This window comes from Lathamus discolor, chromosome 3, assembly GCF_037157495.1.
Source record: "Lathamus discolor isolate bLatDis1 chromosome 3, bLatDis1.hap1, whole genome shotgun sequence".
Classification (NCBI taxonomy): domain Eukaryota; kingdom Metazoa; phylum Chordata; class Aves; order Psittaciformes; family Psittacidae; genus Lathamus; species Lathamus discolor.
In genome coordinates, this window is record NC_088886.1 from 14,549,985 (window position 1) to 14,566,212 (window position 16,228).

At 38.9% G+C, this 16,228-nt stretch overlaps 1 protein-coding gene across 3 annotated transcripts in view; it reads right to left on the reverse strand.

Moving 5' to 3' along the window:
• Positions 1–437: 437 nt before the first annotated feature.
• Positions 438–16,228, reverse strand: part of ADGRL4 (adhesion G protein-coupled receptor L4) — an 82,599-nt gene continuing 66,808 nt past the window's right edge. For all 3 annotated transcript variants that reach the window (XM_065673664.1, XM_065673665.1, XM_065673666.1), the window contains 3 exons: positions 4,630–4,721; positions 2,998–3,166; positions 438–2,443 (listed from right to left, as the gene is read on the reverse strand). In XM_065673664.1, coding sequence (XP_065529736.1) covers positions 2,381–2,443; positions 2,998–3,166; positions 4,630–4,721 — 324 coding nt within the window. In that variant the 3' untranslated portion in view covers positions 438–2,380. The remainder of the gene's footprint in view (positions 2,444–2,997; positions 3,167–4,629; positions 4,722–16,228) is intronic.

Sequence of the window (16,228 nt, forward strand, 5' to 3'; positions counted from 1 at the left end):
ACTCATCCTTGCATGTAAAGAAAACAGAGTTTCAATGAAGATCTGACCCAGAGACTGGAAAAACCAGTTTTCCTATAAAGGACGTCCTTTCATTAAAATGCCTATTGTAACTTAAACAATTTATGATATATTTTCTTTTCCAGGAGTGTTTTCAATCTCACTGAGCATGCTGAAATCATTATATAGTTACTAGAGATGCTTCTTTGTCCAGTCAGACTTACTATAGTTACATTTCTGCAGGAGATTAAAAATAATGTATTAGTAGCTATCCTTCTAAAAATACTGTTTGAAGTAATATGTACCTGTATCTTTCCAAACCTGGAAGAACATACACAACAGCAAAGGAAATAATACAGCAAACAATTCAGGGCAAATAATATATAACCATGAGAACTTACACCATTATATTTATTTAAATAAAGGGAAACGTCAAAATGTGCAAGCTAAGAACATCTGTTTATTCACATATTTTACATTCAAAAGACCAACAGATTATTTTTTTTTCCCCAAGAAAAAGGGCTTCTCTTGTGGTTTCCAAAGTTTTGTCAGAGACATGGAATATACTTAATGAAGCATATCACTGAAGTGCATACAGTGAAAGCCTTGTGTATAGGGAAAAAGATAAAAACCAAACAAACAAATTAGACCATTACCAACAAAAGGTTTCCTTTAATATAAATAAATCTCAGAGTAGTGCTTTGTTTTAGCAGACAACACAACAGTGGGATTTATTAAAAACTACATATTTACAGTGCCTCACTGGTAAAAATACTGGGTTTCATCTGAGATCCTAGACACTTCCTGAGAAGGCAATGTGGATTGAGGATTGCTCAGCACTTCACATACACAAGCTAGGTGCTAAAAGGGTGAAATTAAAGCATACTTTTAAAGTAAGTCAGATGGGAAAGGTAGAACTGCTGATGCATCATATCTATGCCCTGATCTGGCAAAACCTGCACCTTAAATACTCCGTTTGTATTTCAGTAGATCTATGGGTGCTCCCAAGGTTAAACACAGGATAAGTGTTTCAAAACCAGGAGCCTCAGAGGAATCAGTATCTGAAGGGGGCCTATAGGGATGCTGGGGAGGGACTCTTCGTCAGGGCCTGTAGTGACAAGACAAGGGGTAACGGGTTAAAACTTAAACAGGGGAAGTTTAGATTGGATATAAGGAGGAAATTCTTTCCTGTTAGGGTGGTGAGACACTGGAATCAGTTGCCCAGGGAGGTTGTGAGTGCTCCATCCCTGGCGGTGTTCAAGGCCAGGTTGGATGAAGCCTTGTGTGGGATGGTTTAGTGTGAGGTGTCCCTGCCCATGGCAGGGGGGTTGGAACTAGATGATCTTGAGGCCCTTTCCAACCCTAACTATTCTATAAGACAAGTGATTGACTCAAAGATTCTGTGAATAAACTGCTGTAGTTACAATTTTACCTGGTATGGAGGCACACAACATTGAATTTAAATCTGCATTCTTCTGCATGGGTGATTACTACCACTTTTACTTTAATGCTACAAGGTCTGGATTCCAACTATCGAGTGACAAACTTATGAAAGCATCTTCTTCCCACAGCCTCCAAAATCATCGTGCCTGTTTAGCAGATCTCAGTCTTTTTGGCAATTAAATAAAACAAGAACCAGATCTTTTTCAAAGTATTCACAAAACAATCTTTCACTTATAAAATGGCTGTCCCACCATTCTTGTATCAGATCTGACCTCAGCTCTTAAGATCTAAACAGTTCTTTAAAAGTTATAAAAATAAAGAATTGATTAATATACAAATATATATTTCAGAGTGATAAGAGAATAATATTAAACAAATTCTTTCTTTAATCTACTTTAAATTAAAAGAAATGTTTTCAAAAGTCTGGGCTGAAGCTGATCTTTATCTATTGACTCTTTAATGGAACCCATTCCCTGCAGATGACCACATACAACTTAAATGTAAGAAGCTCATTGTTACAAAAAATACAGTGAACATGTTTCACCAACAAGACAATTCATAAAATCTGCTGTGCCAGTTAGATTTCGGTATCTTGCTTTCAAAAACTGCAGATATTTCTAATATTAGAAACATAAACCTGAAAGTCATAAAAATCTTGAGCTTCTTCAGAAATTTGCTTTTTTTCCCCAGTCTTCATAAATATTTGTTTTGCAATAATCAAGTTTGCTTCGTATACTGTTTGTACACAGCATAATATAAATGCTTTGCATTAATGCACACATATGTACAAAACCAGTCAGTAATTCAATTAAGAGATATGCCTGCTCACTGTATCATTTCATACTTTCACAATAACATATTTTTTCCATAATATCCATAACAACATCATCTAGCTTGCTTCCTTCTTCCACTGAAATGCTCGTGCATATTTTTGTTCTGTTTATCTCAAGCAGCCAAAACAGCAAGGAACATTTTTGAACAGCCTATAATATTCTTCCTGAATCTGAAATAAAAATGTTGAATTCAAATATGAGATTTGTTGTTTATGGTTATATATTTATTAATAAATCTCTATGTCTTTCAAATAATTTTGTACTGCTCCTCTCACTAGATGTCTTAAGGTAGGGCTGGTTTTGACTTTAGGACAGAATGAAGGAAGTATTATCACAGAATAGTGTGGGTGAATCCTGCTGTTCACTGGAAAGGCTGCAAGTGAGTTTTATTGCACACACTGCATTATTTCACTGGGTTAATGACACTATAACCAGTTCTACAATTTAAAAAAAAAAACAAACACCACTTTTTCCATATTTCATATATTGGTTTTAAAACTGGGGAGAGACATGTGAGAAGGTAAAATTTCATCAGAGATTTGTCTCCACTGAAGGTGTAAAAAAATTTCATATTTTCTCTTCTCTCCCCCATTAATGGCACAAGGATTTCCTTCCTTGCTCTGATAAAACATTTGTACCACAACTCCACTTCAGGACTGGGGAGCTGCGTCTGTAGGTACATAAGACTGCCTGAGTGACTTCCCACAAAGAATGGGACACTTACCTTCCTAGACAGCACACAAAGAAATATGAAAATGAACATCCCCTGGAATGCATTGAAGATTGTAAAAAGGTATGCTGTAACCACGGATCCCTGGACAACATGGAGGACTCCGAAGATCCACGTAGCCCCAAGGAGGAACAGGAGAGCAAGAGCACCTCGGGCACAGGATCTAGACAGGAAGGAAGCATTGTGAACAGCATGTGGGCAAGTGCTATTTTCCTTCTTTCACCACTTTGGAAGGTAAATGCTGCCTAGGCAATTTTTTCATATCTGCAAAGTCCTGAGAAATGCAAATACATGGTCTGTTCTTTGGGGTGTGCTGTAGCATTGTGGCACGAATAAGCTCACGTAATCACTGCTGAAGAGGAAAGTAGAACTGGAGGGCCCTAAAACACTGGCTTCTTTAATCTTCAGATACGTTTTCTCTGGTGTACTGCAGCACCATATGATTTGATTTAAATCTACTGTTAGTGTAATACCCCAAGGAAAAACACATGTCTGTTATGAAGCATTCCCCCCCTTTTCCTCCACCTCCTTATCTTCCTCAAAAAATAACCCAGAAAATTGTACAGTGTGCTCTTAGGTCAGTACATGTGCATGGCATCAAAAGGTTCCCAGGCTGCCTCTCAGGTTCACTGCAGAAGACGGTTCCAGCTGTAAAACTAGACTTACTTTCTTTCATTCTTTCTCTTAAAAAAAAATAAAAAAAAAATTGTTTTTGCTTACAGACTTGAGCAAATTACAGCATGTTGTCTTGGAAATGAAGCTACTGATTACTTTCTTATACACTCTTAGACCAGTCCTTGCAGGACTTCCATTGAACAACAGACATTTTTAGCACTGTTCATCAGAAAATGAATAATTTTCATCTTCGTTAAAAACAGGTCACCACATGAAGCTACGAAGGGTAAGGAATACAAAAAAGTAATCAATCAAACAATTGCTAAATCCTAACTATAAATCTAGTGCAATGCATTGAAACTGCAGGAGTGTTCCTAAGCAACACAAACAGTAAGTTGTTTTCAATGTTCCCTGTAGTACACTTCAGCTTTTCCTGCACAAACGGTTTTCAAGGTCTTTATAAATCAGTTTTAAAGAGACTGAGCTGATGGAAAAATCATAGCAGAATGCAAAGTAAAAATCCTGGAGAGAATCCTACCATACTCCCTAACACCACAGAAGTACAATGTCCTACTGTGGACTTTTTACAAACAACATGAATGGTTTGATTGTCTTATCACCAAATTACTTGTTACTTCAAGGCAAATATTTTTATCCCAATTCAGGCATAAGGTTTGAAATCTTTTTTGGCTTGCATAGAGGCTGTGGAAAGTAATTAAGGAAAAAAAAGGACAATTACTTCTTTAACCTTGCCATCTGTCTTTACCCTCTGTTTGATATGGGCCACTTGTATTCCTTGTACACCTCTCACACAACCCCAGTGTTACTGTACAAGGTATTGCTCTATGGGAATAAAGATTGCAAAATATACCTTTTAACAGAAAAAGAAATAATCTTTCTTTTTCTACAAATCCTCCAGAAGATTAAACTGTTACTTTTGAAGGCTTACTTTCATCTCTGGCTGTATTTAAACTTAGAGAATATAGAATTTGTATTAATCGGCATACTTACCTTATATTTTCATAGCAACTAACTTCTGGCTTTAACATTGCAGTGTGTCGAAATACTTTATAAATAATCACTCCAAAAGCCAACAAATTAACCTGTGGTGGGTGAAGAAAGGAACTTTTACTTCAAAAAAGGATGCTTTTGAATTTCAGGAGCTGATACACATCGAAATTCCTGGGCACTGGAATGGGTTGCACAGGGAAGCTGTGAATTCTCCATCCCTGGTGGTGTTCAAGGCTGGGTTGGACAGAGCCTTGCTTGACATGGTTTAGTGTGAAGTGTCCCTGCCCATGGCAGGGGGTTGGAACTTGATAATCTTAAGGTCCTTTCCTAACTAACTATTCTGTGATTCCATGATTCTATAATTCAATTCTATAATTCTATGTTTCTATGAAATGAAACAAATCAGATGAAGTTTCTGTATATTTGAAACCTATAGAATCCAGTGCTGGGGGAAGAAAACCCCTGCTCTTTTCTGTTCCACTTCTATGAAGAAAATATAAGCCGTGTAATAAACATTGATCAAACAAGGCTGTAACGCCACCTTATCTCAACAGTATCACTATAAATGGTCTGCAAATGTTTATTGATATTATTGGTAAATCTCTTTGATTTTCTGCTGAGATTATTGTCCTTAACTAGAGATGACAGAAAGGAAAGGAAAGGAAAGGAAAGGAAAGGAAAGGAAAGGAAAGGAAAGGAAAGGAAAGGAAAGGAAAGGAAAGGAAAGGAAAGGAAAGGAAAGGAAAGGAAAGGAAAGGAAAGGAAAGGAAAGAGGGAAGGAAAAAGGGAAGGAAAATGTGAAGAGAAAGGGAAGAAAAAAGGAAAGGAAAAAGGAAAGGAAAGGAAAGGAAAAAGGAAAGGAAAGGAAAAGGGAAAGCAAAAAGGAGAGGAAAGGGAAGGGAAGGGAGGGGAAGGGAAGGGAAGAGGAAAAAGGAAAAAGGAAAAAGGAAAAAGGAAAAAGGAAAGGAAAGGAAAGGAAAGGAAAGGAAAGGAAAGGAAAGGAAAGGAAAGGAAAAAGGAGAAAGGAGAAAGGAGAAAAGATAAAGGAGAAAGGAGAAAGGAAAATGGAAAATGGAAAATGGAAAAAGGAAAGGAAAGGAAAAAGGGAAAAGGAAAATGGAAAATGGAAAAAGGAAAGGAAAGGAAAAAGGGAAAAGGAAAATGGGAAATGGAAAAGGGAAAGGAAAAAGGGAAAGGAAAAAGGGAAATGGAGAAAACAAAAAAGCCCCTCCTCCCTGTGGATTTTCTATTATATTGTGTAGAGCTTGACAAAATGTATGTCTTTTGTTGCTGAATAACAACATATGTTCTGAGGTCTTTGGGGTGTGAAAACTTTCAAGTGGCACAAGAAAACTTTGAGGTTTACACAAAGAATTTTTTAAGAACTAACTTTCGTTGAAAGGCTTCTTGCTGTGTATTCTCTCTTTTATTTTATGTTTGTTTCATAGGTGAATAATTTCAGTATTTTTTTTCCTGCCTTCTTTAAAATGGCATTACTTTATTTCAGTTTCAAATAGAAAAAAGCAACTAAAAACCACAGTTTTGCAAATGATGCTCAATTATAGTTCTGAACTTCTGTTTGCCCAGCTAGGCTTCGTTGATCTTTCATTTGAATTTATACTGCATTCATTTAACAGTGTGGATGGGTTTGCTTTCTTGCTTAAAAAAAAAAAATAAAAAAAATCTTACTCTGCTTTGCAGCATTTAACATCAGAATCTATTAAAAATGTTAGCAAATGAACCAAATTTTATCTGGATGTCATCCAGATACTATTTGTAGATCCTTGGTTGTAATCCCTTGGTTGGTTCCTGTGGGCTTCCAGCTGTAGACTGAATAGAATTAATGCCTTTCCCAACTTGTTTCTCCAGAAAGACTGTGTGGTTTTCCTCCCTCCCTCTTTAAAAAAAAACCCACAACCCACAACCATCTGAAATGAAAACAAAAGGCTGGTGTAGGAGCACAGCATCACATTAAAAAGAATCACTTTCATTTGTTAACACTTATGTATGTCCTCAGAACATTTTTGTTGTGTCAAGGGGGGAGTATGTGACATTAAATGCAGGCTCTGTTTTAATTAGCTGCATGCTCATACTTTAATACAGCATAATGTATTTACAATTTGATAAGACAGGAGATAGAGCTGATTAGCAGTTTAGGGAATTAATCCTTCACTGAATACCTTGTACTAGCACTGATCGTGAGAGCTATTCTGAAGCTCCTTATATTTAAAATTGTAATCTATAATATCTTCTAAACCAGCAATTTTTCAAAATTAATTATAAGTCAGTCAGCAGTTGTGAGTAATTATATGCAGACTTAGTTTTTATCTTATATTTGTTAGTGAATAATATATCAAATAACTTAGTGCACACACTGTAATCTGCATAACCTACCTAATGTATTTACTAATCTGAAAAAGGGAGGGTGAAATGTGATCAAAGTACCATGAGCATGGAGAATACACACAGCTACAGAAAAGAGCTATCAAGATCACAGCACAAACCACACGACCAAACTTCCTCTCTGCTGGCCTGTCATCAGAATCACTAATGTCAATGAGAGACTTCTTTTTGCCATTAATAGGCTCTGTAAGAAGCTTTATGGGCCAAACCTTCTTAACTTTTGGCCACATAAACCAGCTGCAGAACTGGAGATGCTCTCCTGAGCAATGGATTGAGCATGAGCAAGGATGGGGGGTGCTGAGGGGCAGATATGGGGCCTTGCGGCAGCAAACTATTTCTTTTTGTCTCAGTGGGGCTCCTTTACACAAATACTATTTACTCTATCCACTGCACAGAATAATAGGATTTGGCCCTCTACATTAAAGTAATATCCATTAACTATGATCTTTTCATTCATCAGTCCATTCTAATGGGAATAATCTGTACTGGGGGAACGGGAGAGGTTAACACCGGCTTCTCGGAGTCAGCTGCCAGAACACAATTATAGTACAATACGTCTCAGGTAGCCTCGCAGGAGGTAGTGTTACAGGGTAATGAGGGTGAGCTTAACTTCTGAAATACCCAGTCATTTCTAAGATTTATTAAAGCCTTAAGTCAGTTTTTTTGCCCCATTTTGAAGCACTCCATCAATAAAAAAATATCTATAGCAAAGTGCATAGACTGCCTTTACACAATGTTCAGTGTCTTAAAATAGTAGCTTTTAGGCAACATAGTGTGGTTGGTTTTATTTCTTTTCAACCTAAGTTAGAGACCTCTAAAACTGCATTTTGTCCTTATGGGACAATACAGGTAACAACAAAGTAATTACAATTGTTCAGTGACACAGAAATGCAGCAAAATTTGAGGGAAAACAGTAACATGAACTCATGGGTAAATTCAGGACAAAAAAATAACTAATGTTAATGTGCCAAGTGTGGCCTTTAGAGAAAACTGGTAATCCAACAGGAATCCTAAACTGAACATATTCTGCTTCAACCTGATACTCTGCATGTTCTTTGCCTCGGCTATATCTGAGAAATGTAAAGGAAAAAATTCACACTGAATGGCTGAACTGAGTAGGAATACCGAGAATTTGGACTAAAGTAAGGGGAAATGGCCTATATATAACTAATATCCTCAAAGAGCCATAGGTATTTCAACAAATGGCATGGAAAATCAAGTCACCCAAAATTCCCAGACAAAGAAAGAGCCACTTTTAATATATTTGAATTTGTATCCAAAACTGAGCTTCAAATGAGCAGAAATGGACATAGTAGGCTGTAAAAGTCATCAAAATATAGATAGGCACAAGGAATACTGGATCCCCTAATCTTCTAGCTGGGACAAACTGAGGGGCTTCTGGATGAGAAGCACTGAAACATTTAAAAAAGCTTCAGCTGCTACTTATAGCCAAATACTGTTTTATACTTACTTTGGTTGTAATCGCATGTTTTCATTTTTGCAATTAAAGCACAATCTTCAGATCTTGTTGAATAAACCTTCAATGATGCTATAATTAAGGCTGCCTTAAGGTGACAAGCAAGGTGAATGAGAATGAAATGGCAAACATAAGGCACGCTGTCTCCAGAGAGGCAGTAAGTTGGAGTGGAACAATATGTGCAGGCAACTGTGAAAACAAGCTCAGGACGGGCTTTGCACAGGCCTGGAAAGGGCCAGCCTGGGGACTGCTGCTGCCACATGCCGGCTTTGGGGAGAAGTTACCTGCATAATGAGCAGAGATACTCCACAGCTTTGGGCAAACCCAAAGCGTGAAATGTTGTGGCAGGGCCACAGTTTTATCAACTGAATAATGACATTACAGTGTGACATGGCAAGTTCCTGTGCCTTTGTTTTCAGTGTTATTACATGGCTGAGCAGTCAGAGAAACTGCTGCAAGTCCTGAGAGGGGCTTCTCAGCAAGTCTAATAGGCTAAAGGGGGATTGCACAGATTCTAAGCCCAGAACTGAATACGTTTTTTCTCTTATTTTATTGAACAAGCCACCCCAAACTTCTACTGGGCAAACAGCGCACTCAGTCATTACAGTTTCACAAAGGAAACCTCCGAATTTCTCCCTGCAAGCTCAATTCTGTGATGTGCTGAGCATCCTCAGCCCTCCCTCCCCCCGAGATTCAGTGGGAATCAGGTTTCAGTCAGTGTGCTCAGGTGCACTACAGGACTAATTTTAATAATTATTCCCCTTTTTTTTTCTTTTTTAAGTGGTTAATCAAAGACAAGGGCTGATATAGGAACAGTCTCCACTCATAGCATCTCCAGGGAATCATTTATCCTTAAAGATATTTGTAAAAGTGTTTTCAGCTTTCTTAAATTCTGGAAATGCTGTGGTATATTTATGCATAAATGGTAGAAAACTGTGAAATAGACATTGAATAAGGGCAGTTATTACGATCCCATGAAATCAGGATTCTCAAGATAGGGGCATCTACATTTATGTATCTGTGTAACCCAGAGTAATCTCCAAGGAGCCACAAATCTGGATGAGCTGGTTTTATTCTACATCTGTGACTGAGTTTAGAGGGAAGATGGTAAGTGGTACATCTCTCTTGGGGAGATCACCTTTGTGAAGGGTCACAAGGATTTAGGAGTGACTTCTGGCTCCGTTAAACCAGTTGCAGAACTCATGTTAAAAGGAGCCCTGTTGAGGCTTTGCACATCACAGAGAGTGGCATTCTCAAGGGATCTGCAGGCAACAGTGGACACTGCTCTGAATATCACTCTGCAGATTAGCACTTGCATGTATAATGGATGCACACTGTGGTCTAGAGCAGGTTAGTGAAATTTTCCTGTGGCTGTGTTTTGGCAATCTCCATGATACAGTTCCCATGTTCACAGCTGTAATGTTTGCTGGTAAGATACAGCAGGCACCCAAGGAAGATTTCAGAGCTCTCTAGAGTGGTACAAGTCCTATGATTAGATCTAACCCACAGCCACAACATTGGTCCAGATAATTTCTCTTGTAAAGAAATTCACAGGAGAGTAAGAGCAATTGAAAATTCCAAGAAATTTTCTGGTGCTTTCCTCATCATCTTGTCAACAATAAGGAGGTTTTGCCAATGGAATTAGACTGGGGAGCTCTGTTCAATTAATCACATGCATTTTAGGATAGGGTGGGAAAAGCCATGCGGTGTGTTAACCTAACTCCTTAGAGATAGGATGGTTCTGTAAGTTCCTTTTGCGGACTGTCTCAATGCTACCAGGGATGACGTTAGGAAAGTTAAAGCCCTAGTAGAATTAGATCTGGACAGGGTAACAAGAAAAGCTTCTATAGGTACATTGGTGATAAAAGAAAACTTGGGCACTTTCCAGAATGAAATGGAAGACCTGATTACCTGGGATATGGAGAAGGTTGAGGTAGTCAATGACTATTTTTTCTCAGTCTTCACTGGCAAGTGCTCCAGTCACACTGCCCAATTTGCAGAAGAGAAAGGCAGGGACTGGGAGAATGAAGCATCACCTGCTGTAGGAGAAGATCAGGTTCAAGAACCTCTAAGGAACTTGAAGGTGCACAAGTCCATGGGGCCTGATGAGAGGCATCCATTGGTCCTGAGAAAAATGATGGAAGAAGTGGCCAACCCATTGTGCGTCACATTTAAGAAGTCGTGGCAGCCTGGTGAAGTTCACATTGTCTGGAAAAGGTGAAACAGAACTCCCATTTTTAAAAGGTGAAAAAAAAGGAAAATCCTGGGAGAACTACAGGCCAGTCAGTCTCACCTTGGTGTCCAGATAATGTTGGAAACTATGCTAAGGCACATGGAAAATAAGGAAGTGATTGGTGACAGCCAACATGGCTTCATTAGGGGCAAATCATGCCTGGCAAATTTGGTGGCTTTCTATGGCAAGGTTGCAGCATTAGTGGATAAAAGAAGAGGGAAGAACAACTGACAACCTGGACTTGCACAGAGCATTTGATGCTGTCCCACATGACATTCTTGTCTCTAAATTGGAGAGACATGGATTTTAAAGATGGATGGATTGATGGTTAAGGAACTGTCTGGATGGTAGCACTCAAAGAGTTGCCGTCAATGGCTGTGTCCAAGTGGAGACCAGTGACAAGTTGCATTCCTCAGGGGTCAGTATTGGGACCAGCACTGTTTAACATTTTTGTCAATACCATGGACAGTGGGATTGAGTGCACCCTCAGCAAGTTTGCTGATGACACCAACCTGTGTGGTGTGATCAACATGCTGGAGGGAGGGGATGCCATTCAGAGGGACCTGTAAAGATTTGAGAGGTGGACCTGTGCAAACCTCATGAAGTTCAACAAGGCCATGTGCAAGGTCCTGCACGTGGGCCAGGACAATCCTAAGCACATGTACAGGCTGGGTGGGGAATGGATTGAGAGCAGCCCTGTGGATAAGGACTTTGGGCTGTTGGCTAATGAAAAGCTCAAAGTGACCAAGGCGATGTGCACCTGCAGACCAGAAAGACAACTATATCCTTGGCTGCATCAAGCATGTAAGGAAGGTGATTCTCCCCCTCTACTCTGCTCTGATGAGACTCCCCTGCAGTACTGCATTCAGCTCTGGGGCCCTCAAGACAAGAGGGATGTGGCCCTACCCAAGTGAGTCCAGAGTAGCTGATGATCAGAGGGCTGGAGCACGTCTTCTATGAGACAGGCTGAGGGAGTTGAAGTTGTTCAACCTCAAGAAGAGAAAGCTCCTGGGAGATCTGACAGTAGCCTTCCAATACCTAAACGGTGTCTACAAGAAATCTGGAGAGGGACTTTTTACAAGGGCATGTAAGGATCGAACAAGCGGTACTGGCTTTAAACTAGAAGAGGGTAGATGTAAATTAGCTATTAGGAAGATGTTCTTCACTGTGAGGGTGGTGAGACACTGGCACAGGTTGCCCAGAGAAGCTGCGGCTGCCCCAGCCCTGGAGGTGTTCAAGGCCAGGTTGGACAGGGCTTTGAGCAACCTGGTCCAGTGGAAGATGTCCCTGCTCATGGCAGCGGGTTGGAACTGGATCATTAAGGTCCTTCCAACCCAAACAATTCTATGACTACTTGGTTCTTTCCCCTAAGATTAGGATCCAGAAGAGCACTGAGAAACAATCTTATCTATTGCCTAAGCAACTTACAAACTTCTCTGTGGATTACTAACTGTATTTCGCAAACTAAGTAATAATGTAAAAATGAGCACGTAGGTCCTAAAATGCTAAATGTTTCAAGCTGTTGAAGCTTTGCTAATAGCACATTGCTTAGCAACTGCTATATTTAAAATAGGTTCTTCATTTCACTGTTAAATGTCCATATTTTACATACTGGAAGAGTAACATAATGTTCTATCCTTAAGTAAATATGATGTTAGTGCTTCACACTACACGAAAATCTCTCTGTGTAGTTACAGAATGATAGTTATTTTTAGCTGAGCACTGAATGGTATGAAATACACAAAATTTAATAAAACATGCAAAACATCTGCCTGCAAATAAAAATATTTGCACTCATGTTGAAGAGTTGTAGTTTCTTTCATAATTAATTACAATTAAATGGTAAGATACTGAGTGAAGTGATATATTTTAATTCTGCTCCATCAAGGTAGCTGACAGCTGTCAAATTTGGCAACTAAGAAATCCTTTTTTTCTTTCCTCTCCCCCTCCCTTTTTTTAAGCAAGACAAAAGAGCATTTGAAAGCTCAGAGGGAAATGGTCCATCTTTCATGGCAGTAGCTCACATAGCACCTGGGCATCAGGTAAAATGAAACAGATCAGGACAGGGCATTCAAGAAAATTTTGTCCAACATTTTTTTGTTGAAAAATGTCAGCTCATTAGCACTAAAAGACATTTACTGTTTTAGACTATACTTTCACCTGGAAAGGCTTCCTGACTAGGATAGCTTTTCTGATTAAAACCAGAAAGGATATACCTGAACAATGAAAATCCCCACAGACAGGGCATTTATCCAGGATGTTGGAGGCATGGGAATAATTTTCTGTTATACTTAATATTCAGACTAGGCTATGACCCTTACTTTCTCCAGCCTCTGTACCAGCTATTCACTGCTATTGCTCTGTCAGCCCTGCTGGATCTATTCCATGCCATATAGTAATTATATATTCACTGGAGCAGGGAGACCTGGATCTCCCTCCACTCCCCATTCCTTATACAGGACTATGTGAAGACAGTTCTTTTTTTAAACAGTGGAGTAATTGTTTAATATGACGCTGCGGTTTTGAGGCTGTTTCCAATACACATGTATTTATATAATGAAAAAGGAATTGGTAGATTCATATATGATATCTTTGTGTAAAAGATACACTCCAGCCTTTCAAAAGTTATTAAACCACTTTAAATACCAGCCTTTTGAGGCTCTCTAGTGTTACAAAGAAGAGAAGGTATGAGAAAGAGGCAGCTAATTCTAAAGATTCACACATACTAGTTCTGATTCAGTCTGAGCACTTTATATTCAAACTTCAAAAACGAAACCCCCAAATCATTCCCTTTTCCTTTCTTAGTCTCTGTCTCAATAATTGATGAAACCATCTATATGCTGATGTCAGATCTCACAAAAAAGAATGAGAAAATTTCTCCCGCTGCTCTCTTAGGCATATACTTGAATTTTTTACATATATCATATTGAATTTGGCTCTTTCAAAAAATGTCTGAAGTTCAGAGCAGCTGTATCTGTATCAGTCTTTACAATGACCCTCATTATGAGTGTTTGAATTAATGAGCTTGTGATGCTCTGAATTCTGCCACAGAGAGCAATCCATTTCTGTCTTTCTGGCTGTATGGCTAATGGCTGGGTAAAATGCCAACATTCAGTGGGTCATCGTTATTTCAGTCAGGGGAGAACAGAATTAAGCTATTAACAATACAACAGTTTAAGCTTCAAAATGAAAATGTATGCCATATTAATTGCATCAAATTGGACACAAGCTGGCAGTCAAACAGTCTGGGTTTGTCTCCTGACTGATTTATCTCATTATCATGTCCCCAGTGAATATATCTTCTTGAATGCTTTAGGTATACAACAGCAGCCTTACCTAGGAGTAGGAACTGTAACAAAACCATTAACAACCTCCCTTTAGGCTATATTTTTGGAAACTCTTTCATTAACGCAGGATTAGAATTTTATGATTCTAAGATTTTAATGATTTCACTTTTTGTAAAAGGTAAAACATAGCTAAATGAGTTAATTTCAAACTCTGTCTCAGGAAATACACAATTATCACATAGGGTTGCTCTTTATATATGGATACTTTCAAGTTGTTATTTTACATACTTTAAGCTGTAGATTTAGACTCAATTATATGCTTTTTTTTATATTTTTAGAACACTTACAGCAAACTGTAAATAAATATATAAATACATAGAGTTTCCATATTTTTCAACAGAGTAATCAGACTCTCAGACTTCAGATTTAATATTTCTTATTGGATTACAAAGCTAAACACATGCTGACCTTAGTAGTTTTATTTAACCTCAGTTCTGCAGCGAAGGGCAGCAGGGATGAGCCAATAGAGCTGTATCTGACCTCAGCCATAACTAGATCCAGTGACAGGAACAGGTTCTATCTTGCTCACAGTGTAATTAATCACTTTATTTACTCTTCGCCTTTTCCAAGAACCTTTATAGAAGGTGCATTTACTTGTTAGCTGGTTGTGACATAAATCAGGCTCTTTAATGAATTGATTCCAGGTGCATCAAAAACTTCAGACTCCATGTTATACCTCTCCAATGGTTTCTTTGCCTAAATGCAAAACTGTCTTAGGCTGCATCAGAAGCCTTATGCAGAAGCCAGCAGGAGTATTTTTATGCGTCAAAGAGGAATTGTATATTATCTTTTAGCACAGCTAGCTTCAGCAAATGGGTGAGATACCATCATGATCATGACTGAGATGTCAAGTCTGACAACAGGCTATATTTGTCATTTTGGAGGTGTGACTAGTCGGCAGAAAGCTGTCTATGCCTTCCACAGTTTGCCAAAGTTTGCCAAATACTCTAAAAGATTTGGCTCTTGGGCTTTTTAGAAATATTCACAATTCTGCTGTGGATGTAGTCACAAAATCCCATCTTACCCAAAGCCACAAAAACTCTTTCAATGACCAAGTGAGATTTTCAGAGTATTCATATGCAATTACTACTGTAAATTTAAATTTGCTTCTCTAAATGCCTGCAAGCAATGAAACAAAAAGACAGTAGAGTAGTGGAAGAATATGTGATATGGGTGAGAAAATGTGTACTGTGGATGTAGTCATTGTGTAATTACTAAGAAGGTCCAAAATACTTCAGTCTATGTTAACTATCTGAAGCAAACTTATGGTGGTCTTTTTAATAAACAATTTAGGGTAAGCATAAGTTTTTATAGTAATTCTACTTAAAGCAAAGCAAGGTAAAGAATCAGCAAGAAAATATTAAACAACTAAAAAATCAAACAAAACCTAACCTGATTTAGACAGTTGTGTTTTTTACTTGGGAAAAAAAAAAAAAAAAGAGTAAGAAATCCATTGAGGCTTAATATATATGGAAACACTAAAGTAGGGGGCACAGTTTATAGAATCATAGAATCATAGAATAGTTAGGGTTGGAAAAGACCTCAAGATCATCTAGTTCCAACCCCCCTGCTCTGGGCAGGGACACCCCACAACAAACCATGGACCCAAGGCTCTGTCCAACCTGGCCTTGAACACTGACAGGGATGGAGCATTCACAACCTCCCTGGGCAACCCATTCCAGTGCCTCACCACCATAACAGGAAAGAACTTCTTCCTTATATCCAATCTAAACTTCCCCTGTTTAAGTTTGAACCCGTTACCCCTTGTCCTGTCACTACAGTCACTAATGAAGGGTCCCTCCCCAGTATCCTTATAGGCCTCCTTCAGATACTGGAAGGCTGCTATGAGGTCTCCATGCAGGCTTCTCCAGGCTGAACAGCCCCAACTTTCTCAGCCTATCTTCATACGGGAGGTGCTCCAGTCTCCTGATCATCCTCGTGGCCCTCCTTTGGACTTGTTCCAGCAGTTCCATGTCCTTTTTATGTTGAGGACACCAGAACCGCACACAATACTCCAGGTGAGGTCTCACAAGAGCAGAGTAGAGGGGCAGGATCACCTCCTTCGACCTGCTGGTCACGCTCCTTTTGATGCAGCCCAGGATACAGTTGGCTTTCTGGGCTGCAAGTGCACACTGCCAG